The sequence below is a fragment of the Hemicordylus capensis genome, chromosome 10, assembly GCF_027244095.1.
Source record: "Hemicordylus capensis ecotype Gifberg chromosome 10, rHemCap1.1.pri, whole genome shotgun sequence".
NCBI classification, from domain to species: domain Eukaryota; kingdom Metazoa; phylum Chordata; class Lepidosauria; order Squamata; family Cordylidae; genus Hemicordylus; species Hemicordylus capensis.
The window spans coordinates 10,618,609-10,642,230 of NC_069666.1; the positions used below are offsets into that span (position 1 = coordinate 10,618,609).

General features: G+C 47.1%; 2 protein-coding genes across 5 annotated transcripts in view; one reads left to right on the forward strand and one right to left on the reverse strand.

The window, feature by feature from the left end:
• The first annotated feature begins 902 nt into the window (after window positions 1-902).
• Window positions 903-21,347, forward strand: LOC128334762 (lamin-L(III)-like). Its single transcript, XM_053271893.1, has 10 exons — window positions 903-1,375; window positions 4,202-4,358; window positions 5,063-5,188; window positions 6,155-6,322; window positions 8,329-8,639; window positions 9,700-9,916; window positions 12,309-12,416; window positions 14,564-14,680; window positions 14,777-14,878; window positions 16,696-21,347. Exons 1-10 carry the CDS (start codon window positions 921-923, stop codon window positions 16,726-16,728), a joined length of 1,794 nt encoding a protein of 597 aa, XP_053127868.1. The 5' UTR covers window positions 903-920; the 3' UTR covers window positions 16,729-21,347.
• Window positions 21,348-21,920: 573 nt separating this feature from the next.
• SH3GL3 (SH3 domain containing GRB2 like 3, endophilin A3) overlaps window positions 21,921-23,622 on the reverse strand; it is a 196,410-nt gene continuing 194,708 nt past the window's right edge. For all 4 annotated transcript variants that reach the window (XM_053271896.1, XM_053271895.1, XM_053271898.1 and 1 more), the window contains one exon: window positions 21,921-22,757. In XM_053271896.1, coding sequence (XP_053127871.1) covers window positions 22,555-22,757 — 203 coding nt within the window. In that variant the 3' untranslated portion in view covers window positions 21,921-22,554. The remainder of the gene's footprint in view (window positions 22,758-23,622) is intronic.

Here is a 23,622-nt window from a genome sequence, read left to right on the forward strand (position 1 = left end):
CGATTTACTATGGAACAATAATTGCAGAATTACAGCCTTTGCGGCATTAACAGCGCAACCCCTAGTGGGCTCCAAAGGCTTTTAGGTGCAGGCTCCAGAATTACCTAGGTGCACCTCAGGCACCTAGGTAATTCTGGAGCCTGCACACAGGGTGGCAACGGGAGCTTCTCATACTCCAGCCTTGCCCCAGGAAAACTGCGCATGGAAAAAGCAAGCCCATGAATACCAGACAGAACCTCTTTGCAGGTGGCACCACCACTTTGGAATTCTCTCCCTGCGTTCTGTTTTCAAACAGTCTCTTAAAACAGTGGTTCTCACACTTAGTCCCCCTTATGTTGTTAAGCTACAACATGCTGGGCTACAGCTCCTGTCATCCCCTGTTACAATGCCCTAACTGGGCGGTAGAGAGGACAAGCGGTGTCTTCGGGCAGACAGAAGCTCCCAGCCTCCATCCCCAACACCTGCCATTCAAGGATCCTCAGGCAGCGAATTTCCTGGGATGCCAGTCAGAGCAGAGAGCACAAGGCCAGCAGCATCTTGCGGGGGCCACTGGCCCATACACTCCGATCCAGTAGCCGAGGCTGACTGTTGCTCTGCGGTAGATCCATCCGTCTCTGGACCAGTGGGGTCTGCCAAGGGGGGTGGGGGGGAGAGGCCTGGTGGCTAGGCAGGCCGGTGGGTTGCCCTGGCGAGCTTACAGGGAGGCGGCGGCCGCCGAGAGCCTTCCGTGAGCTTCGCTCCCAGGCGCGGCGAGAGGATGAGCGGCCGCCTCCGGACCGGGAGCAGGTGGAGGCAGGCGGCGGCGGCGGCGGCGCCTCTTTAAAGGGCCGGTCCTCCCCGCGGGCAGCAGGTCTGCGCCGGCACGCCCTCCTCCTGCTGGGGCTGCAGAGCTCGCTCGCTCGCTCGCGCGCGCGCGCACTATGACAGAGGAGGAGGCAGCTCGCCCTGCTCCGCGGCGCTCGCCCCGCGCCCGCTCCGACGACCCCCCGCCGGCCGCCTCGGTGCGGTTCTCCACGCCGGCGGCGGACAGCGGCTTCCACTCGGAGAGCTTCTTCGAAGGCTGCTCTCTCTCGCCCTTCAAGCCCAGCCGCCGGAGCCGCCGGCAGGAGCAGGAGGAGCTCCGGCAGCTCAATGACCGCCTGGTGAAGTACATCCGGCGCGTCTGGGAGCAGGAGTCCCTCATCGAGGCGCTGCAGCGGCGGCTGGCCGAGGCCCAGGCAGGCGGCGGCGGCGGCGAGGCGGAGGTCCTGCGGCGCGGCTACGAGAGCGAGCTGAAAGATGTGCGCCACGCGCTCGACGCCCAAACTGGCCAGCGAGCCGCCCTGCAGGTGGAGCTCGGCGTCCTCCGCCAAGAGCACCGGCAGCTGGTGGACAGGTTAGTGCCGCCAGGGGGCGCGTGTCTCCCGCGGGCCGAGGGCTCTCCAGGTCGCGGACGGTATCCCGCGATTAGGGTCTTTCATGGGACTTACTACTGGGTGAGGCCCCTGTGTGAAGTACACGGCTAGGAACTTTCAAGAAATGAAATGGAGATTATAAACTTTTTAAATTAAGGAGCTGGCAAGAGTGAAGTGAAAGAGTAGTTTGGAACTTGCAGGATTCCAATTTCAAACATCGTTTGATTGAATAATTGCCATATATATTGTGTCTTAATTTGCTTGCTGGAGAGTTATCTCTCAGCCTAACCTATCTCACAGAGCTGACAGGTGGGGTGCTACAGAAATACAATACCTAAATGGTAAACTTGAATCTGAGAGAGGGGGTCTACTTTTCTTGGGCATGATATTGGTTTTGAATTATTGATCTGATTGTTAAAAATCTGAGAACATTAAAATAGGATTGTATTCATATAATTCTATACTCATAAAATAGGATTATATCTATCTATCAAAAAAAAAAATTCACGCCACATTTACCAGTGTAAAAAGGAGTGCATTCAGCTAGATTGAGTGGCAGAATTGTGTGTGCAAAATTTGATATCTGTAGGTAATCAGGAAATATGACGTTTGCACAAACACACTCTCCAACAAACTCTTCAAAATATATAAAAGTGACAAATGACAAAAGTCACAATTTTGCACACACTTGGGCAAGAGTCTCACTTAACTCCATGGGACTGACTTCTGATTCATCCCACCTAGGAGTATCTGTGTGAGGCTGAAATGCTTCCTCATCCATCAGATTCCCTCTCCTTCTCGTGTTTGAGTCTCGGATTGCAAGTTCCTCCAATCAAGGGCCTGCCTCCTGCTTTGTAGAGCTCCAAGCATGCTCTTTGGGGCCAGTCTTGTGCTGCTTGTTCTCCAAGTACATGACTTCTACACTGCATCCACTCTAATAACAACCCTTCAAACTTGGTATTTAGGCAACACTTTCTTCATGTTCAGCGTTTCACATCTATTATCTCTGGCTAGCCCAGGGATAATTTTTAACACTCAATACTGGGATCGGTAATCCAAAAACCACATCATGCCCCAAAGAAGCAGAAGATCTTTCTGCTATTCAGATTTACTATGTTTCAAACTTACTGTGTATGGTATTTAATAAAAACAGTTTGAAGTTTACATCCTACACATTTGAAACATTTTAACTTCCCTTTTGTAAACACCACCCTGATCTGAGCAAAAGACCCAATTGAGGGTGTTACCAGCAGTGTGTGTTGGCCCCGTGACCAGTTGGGTTAGGCCCATAGTTGTCATGGCCACTATGAACTCCCAAGCCACACCAGACAAGCTGGCCCCAAAGTGAACATTGAAGTCACCCAACACCCAAAGCCTGGGTGGCTCCAACACCGACTCCGCGACCAGCTCAGGGACTCATTGGGCAACAGGGTGCTCAGTACACCAATAGAATCTCCAATCTATCCCACGTCCCCAGGCCAAAATACACATGTTCAGTATGGTCCAATTGCCTCACAGGGATCCTGATAAGGGAGATATTATTCTGGTGGATCACAGCCACTCCACCCCCTGCCCCTAACCTGCTGCACCACTGAGGTCCGAGTAGGGAGGAGCTGAGCCCATATTGGGCCACTAGCCTCCCCCAACCAAGTCTCAGTTACACAAGCCAAGTTGGCTCCCTCATGTTGATTGTAAAGGGAATAGAGAGAAGTCCATTTGCCTTCCCCCTTCCACAATGACTGTCACTAATGTCCATTGCCCATAATGTCTGAATAATTTTGCCACGTGTCCATTGGCTGGCTCCTAGAGCCAAATAAAGTTTGCCAAGGTCTGCTGTAAATATTCTGAAGTTACTAGTATTGGCACTTAGGATGCTGGTTATGGGCATCCAAATTGCCACACCAGGCTTCAGGTTTGTGCACACTTACCTGAAAGTAAGCCCTACTGAGCTTTGGGGTTTATTTTTGAGTAAGCAATTTTCCAACCAAGACCTCTTTAAAACACAAAGATCAAATACCATCCACCAGATGTTACAAGTTAAAACAAAACCGGTTTCCGTGACAAATACACCATCCTCTGTTTACCCCCACCTCAAACCGGTTCCATGCACATCCCTCCTGGGAGAGACTCGTGCCCCAAACCCTGGAGAGCTGCTGCCAGTCAGTGTATGCAATACTTAGGTAAATGGACCAACTCTACATAGGAAGCTGCCATATACTGAGTCAGACCATTGGTCTATCTAGCTCAGTATTGTCTACACAGACTGGCAGCGGCTTTTCCAAGGTTGATTCCAAGATTCCAAGGAATCTCTCTCAGCCCTACCTTGGAGATGCTGCCAGGGAGGGAACTTGGAACCTAGATGCTCTTCCCAGAGCGGCTCCACCCCCTGAGGGGAATATCTTACAGTGCTTACACTTCTAGTCCCCCATTCATATGCAACCAGGGCGGACCCTGCTTTAGCTAAGGGGACAAGTCATGCTTGCAGCTACAAGGCCAGCTCTCCTCTCCTTTCTGACTCAGTTGAGGGCAGCTCCATATGCTAATATCATGGGAAGAGTCATTCTGGGTAGAGTGTCTGCCTTGCATGTAAAAAGTCCCGGGTTCACTCCCAGGCACCTCCAGATAGGGCCAGGACAGGCTCCTGCTGGAAGTGGTGGAGACCAAGGGTCTGACTCAGCAGAGGAGAGCTTCTGAAGTTCCTGGAAGACACCTTCTTCCCATAAAAGGGTGTGGGAAACAGCCATTGTAATACGATTGGGAATGCAAATGGAGTGAAAAACCTGTACTCACAACTTCTTCATTTTCAGGAACTCTAGACAAGAGAATGAATTAAGCCAGGCGGTGGCTCAAATGAGGGATCTGGAAGCACAGCTCAGCTCCCAAAAAGCTGAGCTGGCAACATCTCTGAGCAGGCATCACAGCTTGATGGAGGACCTTCAAGAGCTGAAGGAGCAAACTGTCCTGGTAAAGAAGCTGCTCCCGAAAAGCTTAGAAGGTGTTGGTGAAATGGGGTTGAGGCTCAGGGATGCAGCATCTGCTTTGCAGGCAGAAGGACCCAGGTTCGATACCTGGCAGCATCTCCGGCTAGGGCTGGGGAGACACCTATGCCTGAAACACTAGAGAGCTGCTGCCAGTCAGTGTAGGTGGCACTGAGGCAGATGGACCAATTTTCAGATGCAGTGGAGGGCAGCTCCATATGCTAATCCATTATGGGGAAAGTCATAGCTCAGTGGAAGAGCATCTGCTTTGCATGCAGAAGGTTCCAAGTTCCCTCCCTGGCAGCATCTTCAAGATAGGACTGAGAGAGATTCCTGCCTGTAACCTTGGAGAAGCTGCTGCCAGTCTGTGTAGACCATATACTGCGCTAGATGGACCAAGGGTCTGACTTGGTAGAAGGCAGCTTCCTGTGTTCCTATGGTCTATATGTTCAGCCTTCATCTGGCTAGTGCTGTCTAAGACTGGGCTTTGCACAGTCCCCAAAGGCATGAGAACAGCTTCTTCCTGCATCACTGGGAAACATAAGAGTAGTTTCAGGCCATGTGGAGGACAGGCTACTGATCACTGTAGGAGTACCTGCGAATTGGAAAGTAACTTATGGGTGTCTGTTGATAGTGTCAAGTTTTTGCTAACTGGATGGTGTACAGTGAAACACGTTTTCCCATGCACAGCTTAAGAAGGCAGAGCGTGATGCCAAAGGCGATCTTCAGAGCGAGAAGCTGAAGACAGCAGATCTGGAAATCCAAAACAAAACTTTGCAGAAGGAAGTGGCATTTCTTAAGAACCGCCTTGAAGCTGTATGTCGGTCATCTTACTACAACTACAAACATTTATGGGGATTTTCTAAGTTTAGACTCCCTAAATTCCATTTGCCCAAGTTGCCTCAATCCTGTTTCTTAAAAATGCACAGCTTTATGGTTAATTCTTATCAGCCTAACTTGGGCGCTTTCCAGATTAGACCCTGCAACGAGGTCACGTTGTATCTCGGAAATGTGCTTCCACGCTTCCTGCATTGTGACACTGCAGTCCCTACGCGGACAGCAGGGTGCCATTCATATTTCCAATGCCTTGTTTTGAATTTAATCGCTGCGATATAGTGCTATGAGATTGTATATCTGGCATAAGAAAGTTGCTGTTTTGCAGAGTTGTTCGTTTCCACAAGACTGCTCCCCCTGCTGTTTATGTTTCGAATGCGATTTCCCTGAACAGAAGGATTTTGCTGCTGTTGAGCAGCTAATCTGGAAAGCACTTTGGTAAAATAGTCTGGACTGGGGTTCTCAAACTTGGGTTCCAGATGATGGGTGCTGTAGCCAAATTTGAGGGCTCCCTAGTGTGATGGATGTTGACTTGTCCACGGGATCTGAAGGAACACCTGAAGTATGGCATAGTGGTTGGAGTGTCAGATGAGGGAAGACCCGGGTTCAAAGCTGTAAAACTCACTGGGTGACTTTGGGCCCTGTCACTATCCTTCAGCATAACCTAACTCACAGGGTGGTTGTGAGGATCCAGTTGGGATGGGAGACCTTGTACACAGTCCTGACTTGGTTGAAGGAAGGGCAAGATAGAAATGGGGATGTGTGGGGCTACGAAAGAAACATGGCAGCTCCTTGTTCTCAGTTGGTAACTGCCAATACTAAAAATCCCCTAATTGTCATCTAACATATACTGCTTTAATAATAATAATAGCAGCAGCAGCAGCAGCAGCAGCAAAACAAGGCTGCCAAGCCGCTTTCCTATCTTGTTGTTTCTCTTTTTTCTCTTAGGAGCATAATATCCATGAGCGACTCCATGAGATGAAGCAACAAGTCCCATCTGGCCATCAGCAGGAGTTTAAGAGTGAAACCCTGCATTTGCTCCAAGAGCTCAGAAAGGAGCATGAACAGAAGCTTTTGGAGTACAAAGATGAGATGGAACAAATCTACCATGCCAAAGTGAGTAAGGGGCGGCAGGGAGTATACAAATATATACCTTTTCCTTGGTATTAACTGAGAATGTGAGCAAAGTAAGACCCACCGCTTTCTGTTTACCAGGTAACAATGCAGCTCATTGTTACAGTGGGAAAAGGTGCACAGAAAAGTTGCTGATGGTACCACGTTCCTTTATTTGGCATTGAGAGATTCTTTTTCTTACTGCTGTTCATAAGGGGATGTTGCATTTCAGACAGGAATTCGGGGGATGTTGTGTTGATGGGGTTCCCAAGTCCGCTGTTTTAACTTCCAATGCATCTCAGTCTTTTGAGGACTGTCTTGATTGTGCTTAGGGGAAGTTGGGTGACTAACAGATGAACCCACTGACAGATCTCTGGAACTCTTGTTATAGAACAGTTGCTCACACGTCTGTGCTTGGAAGTATGTTCAAATGAAAGTATGTTCAAATGAAAGTGTTAGCTTTCATATGTGTTCTTCCCCCACCCCACAGAAAATGCACAGCATTCTGCTGCAAAAAAAAACCCCAGTGGATTTTTTATTTGCCCATTCTGCGTGTGAAGAGCTGGCAAAAATAAAGTACAGCTCCTTGACTACTTGTATATGGGACCTGTGTGATGCTTCAGCCAAAGCGGAATATTCTGCACAGTCCCACTGGTACTCGGCAAAGACTACAATTCTAACCATGCAGTGCTGTGCTCAGTGCCGGTGGGGGTCTTTCTAAGGGAACGGAGCCCTCTTGATCCCCTACACCATCTTGGAAGGCATACACAGAGTGCTGGGAAGTGTAGCCCTTCCCACTGGCTTTCCTCCTAGGGCTCTTGAGAGGGCTCCATCCCTCTTAAAGGGCCCTCCTAGTACTGACAAAAATGCAGTACTGTGTGGAGTCAGACATGGTTCTCGCATTGAAGGGTGGGTTTTTTTGTTTTTTGTTTTACCAAAGTGGCCCCCACTGGAAAAACAGTGACCATCTCTGCCTTATAAGGCGGAGTGCCTAAGTACCTCTCTGCCTAAGAGCCCCTGGTGGCGCAGTGGTAAAACTGCCGCCCTGTAACCAGAAGGTTACAAGTTCGATCCTGACCAGGGGTTCCCAAGATGAGAACAGTTTGTAGCATCGCCCTAGAATGAATCAGTAGTCTTCTGGCCCTACCAGAACCAGGAGATTCTCTTTAGCTTTGTTCCAGGGTTGGATTCTGTAAGCAGAGGGTCTTGGGTGCCCACCCCTTTCAGACTGGCCTGAGGCCACTGAGCAGGGGAAGCTTTACATTACTGTCAAATAACTGGGAGCTGGAAACCCTTACCCTTGGGGATCTCCTGAAAACTATCCAGCACCCTACCAGTCGCTCACAGCTGACCTTCTACCTGTCTTCATGAAACAAGTTGCTCTTAGCACAACTGTGTTAAGAGCTGGAGGTGCCGTGTAGTGACCACGGCAAGGATTCTCAGATTTGTTGTTGGACTACAGCTCTCCTCATCCCCAGCCTTTGGCCATTGTGGCAGGGGATGATGGGAGTTGTAGTCCAAAATCTGGGGACCCGAGTTTGAGAACCCCTGGCCTAAGAGACTGAGCTACGAATCTGGAATTCCCTGGTTCGAATCTTGCTTCTGCCACAAACTTACGCAGCTGAATTGGCCCTGAGCTGCAATATGGGGAGACGATGATGATGAGTATTTATATACCGCTTTTCAAGAGAAGTTCCCAAAGCAGTTTACATAGATATAAATAAATAAAATGGCCCCGTCTCCAAAGGGCTCACAATCTGAAAAAGAAACAAAGATAAGCACTGGAGGGGTGCTGTGCTGGAGATGGATAAGGCCAGTTGCTTTCTGCCCCCAAGACTTGCCATACAGGGCTTTTTAAGAGTCGTACGTTTGGGGTGGCATAAAAATACGTTAAATAAATAAATAAAGCATTGAGTCAAGATGATGATATGCGAAATCCTTTGCATGCTCAAAAAGTACTACATGTCCATTGTTCCAGCTGATGTGCCTAATCATGTCCGTTGTTCCAGCTGATGTGCCTAACCTCTGTGCAGTCCAAGAATGCTGCATTAGAAGCCAGGGTAAGGGAGCTGGAGACGGGAGAGGGAGAGCTGAAGAGGACGCTTGACCTGTTGAGGAGGCAGCTTGCTGAAAGGGACCGAGAGACGGCAGAGATGCGGCAGCGGATGCAAGTCCAGGTGGAGGTGAATGGATGTCTACGAGATGAGAAGCAGCAGATGCAAGCCCGGCTAGAAGAGTATGAGCACCTATTTGATGTCAAGCTGGGTCTGGACTGGGAGATCAGTGCCTACCGGAGAATGCTGGAGGAAGAGGAACGCCGGTAGGTTGGGACGGGGTTGTTTGGGTAGCAGCTCCTAGAAGAGGCCACCGGTTGAATTGTGCCAGGGCTGCCGCCAGCACCGGTGCCCTCGGCCAACTTGACCTGCAGAGACGAGGAATGGGGCTGCAGTTCGGTGGGCAGGGCATCTGCTTCGCATGCAGAAGGTCCCAGGTTCAGCCCCTGGCAGCATCTCCAGGGAGGGCTGGGAAGGACGCCTGTCTGAAACCTTGGGAGACGCTGCTGGTCAGTGTGGATTAGGGCTGCTCAACTTCGGCAGCTCCTGCAGATTTTGGCCTACAACCCCCATAATCCCTGGCTATTGACCACTGTGGCTGGGGATTATGGGAGCTGTAGTCCAAAAACTGTTGGCAGGGCCCACATTGAGCAGGCCTGGTGTAGACAATACTAAACTAGATGGACTGAGGGTCTGACTCGGTATCGGGCAGCTTCCTATGTTCTTATGACTGTATGGCCATCTGGGTGTGTTTCACACAGGGGTTCAGCTCTTGGAATATGCCACAAGCCAGTAGTGGAGCCAGCCTAATGGTAGCCTGTGTTTTGCCCCACCAGTGATGCCCCGTGCATGTGACGCCATGTGCACGGGGGCATGGCTCTGGAGAGCCCTGAGCGAGCTTCCCCTCTCTCATTTCAGGCAGTGCTTGCTGCCTGACAGTGTTTGTTTCTGTTCCTCTCCCTCCAGTAAGAAATAAATGCTGTCAGGCAGCAAGCACTGCCTGGAAATGAGAGGGGAGGACTGGGGCGGGCCTTCTGGCAATTGGGCCACGCCCACTTTCATGGGACAACATGCACAATGGAGGCTCCAGCGGCCCTTTTCATTGAACCCCTTCGCTCAGTGATGGCTCCGTCCCTGCCATGAACAAAGCTAGGAGTCATTTGGACTGGAGGGAAATGTGTGAGTTCCAACCTTCAAGCAAATCTGGGTAGCCCACTTCCTATCCTGATTTTAACAGTCCTGAGAACCAGCTGTTAGTTGATAGTATAACTTGGGGATAAGTGTTCTGACTGCTTAGCTTAAAAGCTGACCTTTCCCCCTCCACAGGCTAAACTTGGCCGGACACTTTTCAGGAACTTCTGGAAAATGGGGGAAAGTGGATCCGAGTCCCCTCTTCCCCCCAGGAAGGAAAAGGAAACGGACAGTAGTGAAGACACGAGCTCACAGTGTTGTGGCCCAGCGTGCGTCCGCTTCAGGATGTGTCTCTATAGAAGAAATTGATACAGAAGGGAGATTTGTCAAAATTAAAAACAACTCCAATAAGGTATGTGGTTAGTTGCGAATCTTCAGCTCTTGTGATTTTGTGGGTGAGGGGGCTGAGGCCAGAATTACATGTTTCTTAACAAGCTTGTGTTTTCCCAAATAACCCCCTACGGCTTCTTTGCTGTGATGCAGCTTTGGGAGTGGGTGATACTTGCATTGGAGAAGCAGCAGCTGGACACTTGGGATGATGATGATAATAAAAAATCGCTGTTTGCTGCCCCATAGCAAATTGTTCTCTAGGCAGCTCACGTCAACACAAAAGTAGAAACATCCAATTAAACCACATAATACAAAACAAATTACAATAGGAAATTTAAAAACACAATACAAAACTCTTTAAAAATCAATTTTAAAAAGTCTGAGTGAACAGAGGTTTTCACCTGGCATTCACACATGCCTTCATGCCACAGGGTATCTGAAGAGTGAATCTGCTTCACAGCAGATCCGCAAGATGTTTAATTTGGGGGATTAAAGGGACGGTTCACATAGGGTCGGCGCCTCTCTGCAGTCCCTGGCAGATTTTTCCTGTGCGTTCCCACTGGTTTACTCCAGATTTTTCCTCCAACCAATCACAAATCACATCTGAGAGGAGGAGAGCGAGAGAGCTTTTTTGTGGCTGTTAGTTTGACAGCTACGGAGGAGCAAAAGGCCAGCATGACAAGTTGCCTTTGTGAGTGACTGCCTTCATCACCTCATGTCCCCCCTCCCTGCCCCGAGCCCCCCAGCCACACACAGAAGATTTAAGAGGCAGGGAAGTTTAAAGCAGAATCAGTACTTTCTCTCTGTCGTGAAGAAAATTGCAGGCTAATGGAATCAGCTCAAACAAAAAGGCTCAGGTTGCATCCATTCTGCATATCTAAAGCCTATGTAAACCCCCTTTCACTGAGTTTTGAAAAATGCCAAATTACTGGCATGGCCACTACACACTACACACATCAAAGGAGAAGCAGTGGGGCACAACAAAAGACTTGGTTTTTTGGGTTTTTTTCCCCCAAAGCCGCTGAAACTAGAAGATTTTTTAAAGCTGAACATACTTTGGGCTAAGCCAGAATGCACAGCCTTGATTTGGTGGGAGAAAGAGAGTCATGTCTGTACTGGTTCCTGATAGCCTGCAGAGACATTGGGGTAAATGCAGCTAATATGTGGACTGGCACACTCCAATCCAGAGGGGATTTGAAGGAAAAGCCCTGTGTGTAAAGTCTCCTGGCGTCTAAAAGAGCAAAGTGATGATGCCAGGTGAGTCTCAGTGGAGTGCCACCACTGAAAAGGCCCTTGACCTCTGAACTACTAGAATAAGGGATTTTTCTAATGCAGGGCGAGGCATGCTGTAGTTTAGGAACAGGAACGATTAGGGGGACTAGGGTTGGGAATTGCTCTTGGAGGTTAGAGAAGGGCAGGATTGCATGTGTGTTGGAGGCAATATAGGCGTTATAGGATGAAAAGGGGCACTTCTAGAAGTACTGGAAGAGTGGCAGGATTTGAGTTGGAGTTGGCTGTAATGAAAGAAGGGGAGTGGATGGGGTTTGGGGGACTGGATTGTGAGCCTTGGAGATAAAGAAGTCCTGAAACTCTAACGCGCCCTCAAGATAAGGTGGCATATATAACTAAAGTAGCAACACAGGGGACTGCCTTCTACCAAGTGAGGCCATTGGTCCATCTAGCACAGCTTTATCTATTCTAAATGGCCGTGGTTCTCCATCGTCTTGGGCAGGAGTGTCTTCCAGCACTGTGATCCGAGATCCTATTAACTGGAGATGCCAAGGATTGAGCGTGGAGCTTTCTGCATTCAAAGTTGATGCTCTACCACTGAGTTATAATAGTGGCTGTGCTGGTGTCTCTCATGTTTCTTTCTAGATTGTGAGCCCTTCGGGGACAGGGAGCCATCTTATTTATTATTTCTCTTTGTAAACTGCTTTGGAAACTTTTTGTTGAAAAGCAGTATATAAACAGTTGTTATTATGGGCCTTCCCATGTGGGCTATCCATGTGGCTTCATGGGCACTTTTCAGGCTGTTGCTGCTTGAATATTTGTCTTCAAGACTCTGTTCTGAGGAGTTCTGGGCTACCCTGAGGTTCCTTTGAAGTCCATCATGGTTCTTCCTTGGGAGCATAGGGAAGGGTGGATAAGTGTCTTTTCAAGATGGCTTGTTGTCGATTGCTGATCTTTCCCTGCACTGTGCAGCTACTGGAGAGTATTGGGTATGTTCTAGTTGTACACTCGGTGTGCATGGTAAGCGCCAAGTGTTCTGCTTGAACAGGGTCCAGAATGGATCCCAGAATCCTTTGCAATACATTAGGGTTCTTCCCCAGACAAGTCTCAGTAGAAAGGTAAAAAGCTTGTGAAAACCACTAGGCTGAAGCCATCCATCATGTTCAGCACTTACTTGCTTACAGAATCAGTTGCTTGGTAGATGGACACTAAGAAGGCAGCATGGACCTGACCTGGACATCATATACCGGTTTCCTCCTCGATTTACTCTTCAGGCTGGTCAAGTAACAACAGTGAGTGATCTTGTTGTTCCCTCATAAATCATTTTAAAATGTTGCAGTTTTACTTTTATTTGCTGTTTTGTTACAAGAAAGTTAAGTGCACTACCCTAACTTAAGTATGACTTTGGTCTGAAGCAGCAACTGAGAGTAAAGAACTCTATCTTCCCACCTACTCAAAATTTATTTTATTTAAAATATTTCTATACTGCCCAAAACTGTTGTCTCTGGGCAGTTTACAATTAAAACAATTTAAAACATCAAATCAATTAACAATTAAAATCATTTAAAACCCAATATTAAAACTATAAATCTAATTAAAAGCTTGGGTGAATAAATGTGTCTTCAGTGCCTTTTTAAAAGTTGCCAGAGATGGGGAGGGTCTTATTTCAACCAGGAGTGCATTCCAAAGTCCAGGGGCTGCAACGGAGAAGGCCCGTTCCCGAGTAGCCACCAAACAAGTTGGCGGCAACTGCAGACAAACCTCTCCAGATGATCATAACAGGCGGTGTGGCTCATGGCGAGGAAGACATTCTCTTAAATACCTAGGATGTGTAGGATTTTTATTTTTTAATACGACTTTGTAGCAAAAACCAAGACTAGCAAATTATACCCAGGACTAGCAAATTATCATGGATTGCCTTGCTACTAATCTTTGGAGCCACTTGAATGATAAAGCATCCAACTCTTCAGTATAGAATTAAATTCGGAAGAACCCAGATGCTTGGATTTTGGATGTGGAGACATTTCCCCCCCAAGTAGAAATCCTCTCTGAATTTCAGAGTTTATCCCAAGAAGAAACTATGGAGAATTTTCTCCTATTTCTCCATGAACTACTTCCCTCAATCTGGGTAGACCAGTTATAAACAGCTGTGTTGAATGTTTGGTCATACAATGTCTTTGGCAGGGGCAATGCCCCCACTAACTAGGTAAAGAGGCACCTTTCAAAGTCGTGATTCTCTTAACCTAGCAAGGAGAGAACAACTGGCCCTATCCAACCCCAGCACAGCATCCCTCCAATGGCTGTTGCTGGCTTCTACCTTTTGGTTTCTTTTTAAACAAATGAGCCTTATTCTCTTTCTGTGTAAACCACTTTGAGGTCTCTTAGTTGAAAAGCAGTGTAAAAATAATAGTTGTAATAATAGTAAGAAGGAAGGTCAAAGTTGTGCAGTCCTGCCTTACATTTTGCAGATAGGTTATGTATTTATTTAAAAAAAATATCTTTAGTTTACCATTTGGTTCCAAAAGGTACAGCCACACAGAAAAACTTAACAGCAACCTAAACTCTTGGTTGTGGGGGCGGGATAAATATTAATTCCAAATTCAGAGAAACAAAACAGTCTTAATGTATCTAAGTGCTAATAGACAGAAGGCCAAATGGGCTTCCTGAGATTGAGTTTCACGGGCCTGGGTGCCACAACCAAAAAGACACTGTTCTGTGTTCCCACCAATCATGCTCTGGGCCACAGTGGGAGTGACCTCAGTGAGTGGGCAGCATCGCATGAAAGAAGATGGTCCTGTTATCCTTATCCCAAACAGTTCAGGGCTCAAATGAGCCCTCTGAGTTGGAACTGGAAACGGACCAGAAGCCAACGGAGAATGAGTAATATTGGCATCTGAGATCATGAAAAACAGGCCTCCAGCCAAGACTATGGCTGCAGTAGTTTGCATCAACTGCAAACCTATGACTATGGCAAATATTTATATATGCCATTTTTCAACAGATGTTCTCAAAGCTGTTTACATAGGGAAAATAAATAAACAATCTCACAATCTTAGAGAAAAGCATCAGATAAACACTAACACCAGCAACAAGTATTGGAGGGATGCTGTGCTGGGGATTGGATAGGGCCAGTTGCTCACCCTCTACAAAATATTAGAGAATCGCCACTTTAAAAAGGTGCCTCTTTGCTCAGTTGGGAGGGTTTGCAACTGAAGCTTGCAAAGGTTTTTCAGAGGCAGCCTTTTGTAGAGTGCTCTGCAGAAATTCTCAACATCCTGGACATTTTCATTCTATGAACTGATGTTGCAGATCAGTTTCAGCTACAGGGTGGGGCAACACTGTACATTTTTCTACCTAAAAATGCTCTTTAGCCATTCTAAATACTCTGAAACGGATGATTATAAAAGCTGACCAGAACAACTCTTTCTTTTCTTTGAAGATCTGGGGAGCAAGAGAAGATTCAAACCCAGGTCCCAGTGATCTTGTTTGGATAGCCCAGAAGTCATGGGTAGCCGGAGAGAACGTTGTGATTGCTCTCCATGATGCTGACGGTAAAGTAAGTGCCAAACCAACATGTCTTTTATCACTTGATCTTGCTTTTTGAGAGTTTACGTCTCCCCTTCTTTGTTCTGATGAAAACTTCTACTTGCAGGAAACTGCAGTAGGAAGGATCACCAATTTGGACAGAGGAGAAGGAAGAAGCGAAGTGGAGGATCCTCTTGAGGAGGAGGAAGAAATTGAGTATCATCCCTGGGTAGGCTTCCGAACTTGAAACTGCAAATGCCAAATATTTGTGCACATATCTGGCTGGCTGAGAGATTTTATTTTGAAACCCAGCTGATACCAAGTACTCTTCAAAGCACTATAATTTGCTGAGTTTTCTTCCCTCTTGACATGCCAGCCGAAAAGAAGGAAAAAGAGATGTTTGGTCTCATGACAATCTTGTTGACTTTACAAAAGTAGGTGAGAATTGCATGACCCACCCCACCCCCTCACTCTTCCTGGGACCCCATTCTGACTTTTTCTGGCTTCAGCCTAGCTGCATCCTGAATTAGCTAAGCATGGCTTTGCTCGTCAGTTGAAGGCGGTGGGCAGGTTCACACATAACACGGAAGCTGAAGTTCTCCCCCAGCCTGAGATTCGGAGGGAACATGAAATTGGTGCCGCAGATGACCCTCCGCTGGTGGGGGGAGCAAGGCCCTGGATGCTGTCCTCACTCATTCTGCAGGCCACTGAGCTGTGGCCCCTCCCTTGTAAAAGCATGCCAGCTCCTCTCTCGCTGGACTTGCAGACACCAAGCTTTGATGGCCTTTTAGCTTCAGCAGTTCCAACCTTTTGCTTTGGAGTGGTGTATAGCTCTGTGTAGCAGCAGAACCTATGCCTTAATTCTACTGGCTAGTGCTGACTGAAGGATGTAGATGACTCCAAGAGGTATTGCGCACTCCCCACGAAATATTTTTTGCTCCATCCACCAACCTGGAACTTTTCAGCAAAGGGTTGGACAAGACCGCCATAGTCTATATAATTATTTCTCTTAGCTGCCCACCCTGGGGATGCGTGTCTTCGGTGCAGAACTCTCGCGACACGCTGCGAGAGTTCCTGGCAAAGTCGGGGGCAATTGGGGCCCAATTGGGAAGGAGCCGCACGAGGGAAGTGGTGGGCCCGGATGCAATGGGGAGGTGATAGCAGCCGCGATGGGGAGGCAGTGGCCCCGGCCGAAGTGACGAGGCAGCAGTTTCAGGCCCGGCCACGGTGGCAAGGTGGCGGTGGGGGGTGAGGAGGCGGGTGGGCCACCAGGAGGAGGAGACGGCTCAGGAGGGGGCAGGCTGGCTTTAAAGCTGGCCAGAAACCATGGGTAGAGAGTGAGGGGAAGGACCAGCCCAGGCAGGAAACGCTGGCCCCAAATACCGCACAGATGTTCTGTGCAGGTTCGGCTAGTATATATTATAATCCCCTATTGCTTGAATTATTTTCAAAGCGTCATTCATTCACTCCCCTACCCCGGAACAAGCAGCAGAAGCCACTGGAGCCATGTAGATGGGAGACTCCTCCAGCCTCCCAGGAGCCAGACCAACTCCTTAACTTCCTTGCTGGCCAGGAACTAGGCTGGGTGGGACCCTGTGTGCAGGGTTATCCTGCAGATCTCCTTCCCCGCTCCTCTGCAAATTTTAGCTGGCTTTCTCCTCAGCCCAGTCTTTCCTGCCACATGATCTTGGGCAGGAATTGGAGACTAACTGGAAAGCAGACTGGAAGCTCTGGCCCAATCCAATACCTTCCAGTTCTGGATTTTCTAAGAAGAATGTGGCCCATTTGCTGAATCAGCTTGAACATGTGTCAAGCAAGCTTCATTAATAAGGTAAATAAACAAACGTTTAATCTCTGTATCTAATGTAGAGCAAAATCCTCGCTCCCCTCATACTGCTCTTTGCCACCCCTTGGCTTCCCCAGATTACTTGTTCCAGAGTTGCCCCAGTTCTCTGACAGCAGAGCAGAAGTTCTATGGTTTTAGGCTTGCCCCATGGCCTGTGTTCTCAAGCAAGTCGGATCTAACCTATTCCTCTTTGTATGTAGCGAAGGGAGAGTCGCAGCTGTCCTATCATGTAGCCCAGAGAAGGTGGTGGCCCTCGGCAGATGCCTTTGTTTCTTCAATCAGAATGGTGCTCTTCAGTCTGCTGAGTCTTCTGGACTGTCTAAGCTTGAGAGACGGAAGCCATATTGGACCACCTTCTTGGAACACCTCCCCTCTCCCCCAGATGCTCTGGACTGCGTGTGGTTTGCCTTGAACAAAGCCCTACAAGCTGGAATCTCTTCACAGTCCTTGATGAAAAGGAACCATCGGGTGCCCTCAAAGGGCATATCATGAAGAGATCTCTCTGCAAGCATATGTAGAGTTAGGATAAGGGTTTCCAACTTTGCGTTCACAGATGATGATGGACTACACCTCCCATCATCCATTTCACCATAGAGGGAGGATGGGAGTTGTAGGCCATCATCTGGGAACCCCCTGAGTTGGGATATGGAAGGATGGCAAGTCCTTCTCTCTCAAAGTCACTTCTTTTAGCCTGCCTCTAAAATGAATGAGCCACATTCTTTCTCGGCCTATTTCAGTGGTGCTGGGAAGTGCTGCAGATCTGAGAGGCATCATGAAAAGGCTTCCGGAGGCCTGGTTCTAATAGTACCGAACACAGCCTTTGTGTTCTCCTGCTGTATAACTGAGGAAGCCATGTCTTTCCACCACCACCCTTTGCAAAATGGCTTCATTTCATTTTCTGGCAGGTTATGGAGGACTGCAATTGAGTCACCCTTGGTACTGTTCGGGAAACGTCCCAACGTGTGTGCCTAATGGAAGGCAGAGCTGTTTGGCTCTAACACCTAGCCGCTACCTCTCTCTTTGAGGCATGGCTGCAATATAATCTGACTTGTGGAAGTTGCTTGCAGGAGATCTTGGACCAGCACTGGTCATCCAGGACCGACCTCTCTCTCCCTCACCTCATTCCAGCAGAAAGCCTTTTGGGAGGATGCAGAACTGGTAACAAGAAGCAGCGTATGCACTTTTATAGGTAGCTCACGGGACCCTCTCTGTGCTGTAAGCTACACTTTGAAACTCAGGGTTTAGTTAGGCTGTATCATTTGAAAGTGAAAGGGGAATGCATCGGTTGCTGCATGTCTCAGTGCTAGGAAGGTTTCTTTTTAACAGAACTTTCAGCGAGAGTTGCTCTTGCCACCATTTTAAAATAGGTAATAAACAGGCTTGGCCTCTGATATTTTAGCAGTCCAAATATTTCATGGTTGCACTTCACTATCTAATCTTTTTGACTGTGACAACAAGCTGTTTTCCAGTCAGTCTGTTTCTCCTCAAAAAAAAAAAAATTAGCTACTCACTTTGTATTAAAATTATCTCCATGTAGGTAACGATTCTTTATGGTGTTAAAACAAAATCCTTTGTTTTGCAGTCCTGACTGTTGATCGCAAAAAACCAAGAGTGGCTCATCTTTCCTTGCAAACAAGAAAATAATATCTAAGGAATCAGTTTTATTTTACTGTGCTGTATTTAAACCAGGAATTGACAAATCCCAGGTGCGAGGGAGCCATGGTGCCTAGAAATCTAACTCTGGTGTCTAGACTAGGTTATTCAGAGGTAGTTATTTAAAAAAAAAAAAGTCCCAAGCAACCCTTCCTGTTCCAAGTATGTTATTTGTAAAGGGGATAAAGAGAAGCCCATGTACACCCCACCCCACAATGACTGTCACTAAGTGTGGTAATTTTGCCAAGTGTCCATTGTCTGACTGCTAAACTTTTGCACTGTCTCTTAAGAACAGCTCTGCTGGATCAGGCCCAAGGCCTATCTAATCAAGCACCCTGTTTCCCATGGTGTCCTACCAGATGGCTCTGGAAAAGCCCAAAGGTAAGAGATGAAGGCATGCCTCCTCTCCAGCTCTTGCTCCTCTGCAACTGGTATTCAGAGGCATCCTGGCTCAGAGGCTGGAAGCAGCCTGTAGCCATCAAGACTAGTAGCAGCCATTTATAGACCTGTCCTCCGTGAGTTTTTCTAAACCCCTTTTAAAGCCATCCAAGTGGATGGCCATCACCACATCCTGTGGCATAAAATTCCATAGGTTAATTGTGTTGTATGAAAAAGTACTCTTTGTCATTGCTAAACCTCCTGGCAATCAGTGTCATGGTATGACCTATGGTTCTAGTGTTGTGAAAGATGGAGAAAAGTTTATCTCTATCCATTTTTTTCACACCATGCATAATCCTATAGACCTCTATCATGTCTCCCTGCAATCATATTTTTTTTCTAAACTAAAAAGCCCCAGGTGCTGCAGCCTTGCCTTATAGGAAAGTGCTCCAGGTCCCAGATCATCTTGACTGCCACCTTCTGCACCTTTGCTAACTCTATGTCCTTTTTGAGATATGGTGACCAGAACTGTGCACAGTACTCCAAATGTGGCCACATCATAGATTTTTATAAGGACATTATACAGTATTGGCAGTTTAATTTTCAGTCCCCTTCCTATTTATCCCTAGCATGGAACTGGCCTTTTTCACAGCTGCTGCACATTGAGTTGACATTTTCAATGAGCTGTCTCTCCACCACAACCCCAAGATCCCTCCCCTGGTCAGTCACTGACAGCTCCGATCCCATCAGTGTATATATGAAGCTGGGTTTTTGTTTTTTGCTCCAGTGTGCATCACTTTACCCTTATACCTCCTAGATCCAAATAAAATTTAAAATCAGAAAAGCAGCACAGTGAGGAAAAAATAGCCCCCTCTGCCTGTGTCAGCACTCTCCTGCTGCAAAAAGAAAACAAGTGGGGTTTGGAGAAACGGTCGACATTCTCTGAAATGTCTCCTTTGGGATACACCCTGAAATGCAGAGAGATATCCCACTTTGGAGAAACTTCTCCACCACGGCACATCCAGCTTGGTCCCAATGAATCCTTTTATGTGACTAGGTACTATAAGGCTTGCCTTTGGCCAAATTTCTTCTCCTCTTCCTCATATGCATTTAAATTTTGGTACCAGCTGCAACTTTGGTTGTAAAGTTTATCTTTTTGTAACTTGTTAACTGCTCTGCTGCTTGCATCGCCTGTGGATTTGACAAGTAAATGGTTTCACAGAGGGCGCCATTCATCTGAAAGTGCCACTGGTGTGAAATCAACCATTACCATGCCAGGTCAGAGCCAATTCTCCTGCTTTCTAGGTTAGCGTCATGGTTTTCCCCTCACTTGGCAGACTCCATGCTGGGACTGCCATGCCGAATTCTTCAAGCTGCCTAAACTATCTCAGAAGTCAGTGTGTGGTGGCTGCATCTGTATGCCAGTTCAGCAAAAGTGTTAAAAGCATGCTGGGAAGCAGGTTTAGGGATACTGGTAGGCCATTCTCTTGAGGACAAATGTGTTTTGCTTCTGGTTCAATGAAGGCTCAGTGAGTGAAGAGAGAAGGGTTTTCCCCCCTCTTCCCTTTCTCATCCTAGTACTAGAATGCTTGATTTGCTAAATGGAAAAACGTAGCAAGTGCACCAAGTCTTGGGAGACTCTGGGATGATTTATTAATGGGCAAGCTCACCCACTGAGATCTGGCTCAGGGCCAGACCACACTTGGGGGGCTAAGTGCATAGGAACATAGGAAGTTGCTATATACTGAGTCAGACCGTTGGTCCCTCTAGCTCAGTATTGTCTCTACACAGACTGGCAGCAGCTTCTCCAAGGTTGCAGGCAGGAATCTCTCTCAGCCCTATCTTGGAAATGCTGCCAGGGTGGGAACTTGGAACCTGTAGATGCAATTCCTAGAGCAGCCCCATTCCTTAAGGGAAATATCTTAACAGTGCTCATACATCAAGTCTCCCATTCATAGGCAACCAGGATGGAGCCTGCTTAGTAGGGAGAACAAGTCATGCTTGTTACCACAAGACCAGCTCTATGGGATAGTCTCACTCTGAATACATGTGTGCACACACTGCCTTGATATTGCCACCTAGGACAAAACTCATTCCACACACAGACAAAAAAATAGAGAGAACGCTGCCCCTAGAGGGTGTGGAAGTGGCCCTGGACTTTGGCTCTGAAGTCCAGGGGTAAGAGTGCCTCTGGGGTGGTCTGACTCAGAAGATGGCTTTGAATTTTCCCAGCTAAAGGTGGCAGAAACATAACATCCATCTTATCTGGCAGAGAGATGGCTGTTGATTAGAAATAGCCAAGATCACATAGAAATAGCCAAAGCCAGAAAGCATAAACTTTACCTAAAATAACTGTTACGCCTTGATATTAAATTGGATTGTTCCTTCAATGCAGCCAATTTCCTGTGAATTTCCCTTGTAGGGTATTCATTTTGCACAAGCTCTTCAAAATATATAAAGATAAAGTTATACTTCTCACTCATCTACAGATACCAAATTTTGCATAAGCAATCCTGCCTCTTAAATTAGATGTATGGATGTACTGCTTAAAAAATATTTTTAGAAGAAATCCTGAATATAATTACCATATTAACTACTGTTCTCAACAGATTTTTAACACTCAGTTCTCGGATCAATAATTCAAAAATCACATCATGCCCAAGAGAAGCAGAAGATCTTTCTTGGAGTCAAATTTACTAATTCAAATGTACTATGTATGCTAATTATTTAAGAAAATGAATGTTTGATTTTGAAATTCTACCAGTTTACAACTTCTACTTCTCTTTTGCAGGCACATTAATAAAACACGCTATTACATACATTTCATTTGTTGTACTTTGTAATAAGTCTAATCTATGCAGTACCACTATGCCCTAGGATGCAACTGGATCAGGAGGAAGCAAAGGGCAAATACACAAAGAAATTTGATCACTTGTGATAGTAAAACAAAGTCAGAGGGGGAGAGTCTGCTCATGTACTAAGCCCCAGCTGGAGAGGGCAGTTTTTCCTCTTTCCTCATTCTAAAGCCAGAGACGGAATCTGGGAAGGGTGTGCTTGAACTATCCAGCTGGGCCTTGGCATGCAAGCAAACTCCCTGCCTCCAAATATTGGGAGTGCACACAGCTCCAGAAATAGTTGTGAGCCTACAACAGAGTAATTTCTTTACCTGTTGACAAAACAGTAGTTACTGAGCTAACCTGCGTATTGACAAACTGAAAGTGGACGTACAGCAGCGCCTAACCTCCTCTCACCAGCATCGGTTCTCTCCCTGAAAAAGCAAAACATCACCTAATTGTAAAGTCTGGCTTTTGACGGTCTCCCACACTCTCTGCAGCATTATCTACACACACACATTCACAGTCAATGCAACATGACAAGAACCAGGGAGCGTAGATTTCCCACAACAATGTTTATTACAATTGGTCAGTGGCATATAGGTTTTGGGACTCTTGACATTGTACTCTGCACAGCAACATCTTAGGAGGTGACCACTTCTGCTCATTGTCGGAGTACAGTGCACAACAGGTATTAGCTTGTCACAGTTAAGTTAGACGTAACAAAGGTGGGTTGATGACATCTGGTTACAATTAGCTTTACTCACAGTAGCTTCAAGCACAGTGCCCAAGAGCAATTCACTGCAGCCACAGTAGAGAGAAGGTTGGGTTGGGACCGTTCTGGTATTAGAAGAGCAAATACATGCACTTTTCTGGCACAACAGTTGAGCTATCCGTAAACACCTCACACAGAGATCTTCAAGGCACAGAACAAAGAAGTAGGCTAGGCTGTTTATCTTTTCTTTTTTGTATTTTCATTTTACAAAACAGACAACCCTTTTTGGTATACAAACTACATGAATACAAAATAAATACTTTTTATTAAAGAGACACATACAAAAAAAGTCAGTAAGTCGGTCAAAAAGGTGAGGCTTCCACAGAATGCGGCAGAAATGAAAAGCCACCTGGGGTGAAGACTCCGTTTCAGTCACAAAATCGCAGCTGCAGCGTGAAGCACATGACGCAGGGGACTCCCTAAGGCAAGGGCACCAAGACTTCAACGTAATTGATGGGGAAGAAACCTGATTCGCCATTCAACATGCCCTCATACCAGTTCTCATCAATCTGATTGGTTAACGTGATGATGTCCCCTTCCTTAAAGCCAAGTTCACCTTCATTTTCTGGCTCAAAGTCAAACAAAGCTTGGCAGCAAGGGTGGTCCATGTGCAAAGAGGACCCTGCCAGAAAGACAGGAGTTATTCAATACATCTTCATCCCACCTTTCCGTCATTTGTGCCAAGGCAGTTCACAACACATTAGGGCTGTCCATACAACCAAAAACTGTGTCTGACAAGCGTCCTACCCAGCTTCGGGAGCTGAGCACTCGCCCAATTTTTGATCATGTGCAAGCAAACAACTAGGTAGGAGAAGGAAGGAGTGACCATGTGTGGGGCAGCTGCTCCTCCTACCTTATTTAAATGCTGGGTTTGAGAGCTGGTAAGGATGGTACTATCCCCCGCCCCGGAAGTTTTTCACACCCAGCTTTTAGCTCGCATCTCCTCCAGAACGGAGGGTGTGCGTTCACATATCAGCCAGGTTTACTTGGAAGTCCCTGCAAGCTATCGGGCAGCACTTCACTTACAATTTGGGTTTTTCATTGCACATCAGAGGGTTGGCCAATTTATATCTGGGGTAACAAAAAATCCATTTTTTGCATCAGTTTTGGGGGGCAACCTTAAACTCGCAGTAAAGCCTCTCAGTAAGCCCACGGTAAAGCCTGCTGTCTGGGAAAGCTCCAGCTCCTGTAACATAATTACTCTCCCCTCCTCCGACTTATTTATTTGCTTGCACACAACTGAAAACTGGGAATGCAAATTGTCCTCCCCAATTTCCAGTCGTGTGAACAGCCCTTTGGGGCACCTTCATGCATCATGGCGGTAAGGAAGGTTCTGCCAACTGCCCGTTCCTGCTAAGTGCATGTTCCCTGTGTGAGCAGCAAGTGCCACTCCTGCTGTGTTGTCCACACCCGCCTATGTTGAGTCCCCCAGGAACCCGACATCTTTAAGCTAGATTTGATGTTGGTTACAGATGTAGGGTTTTCAG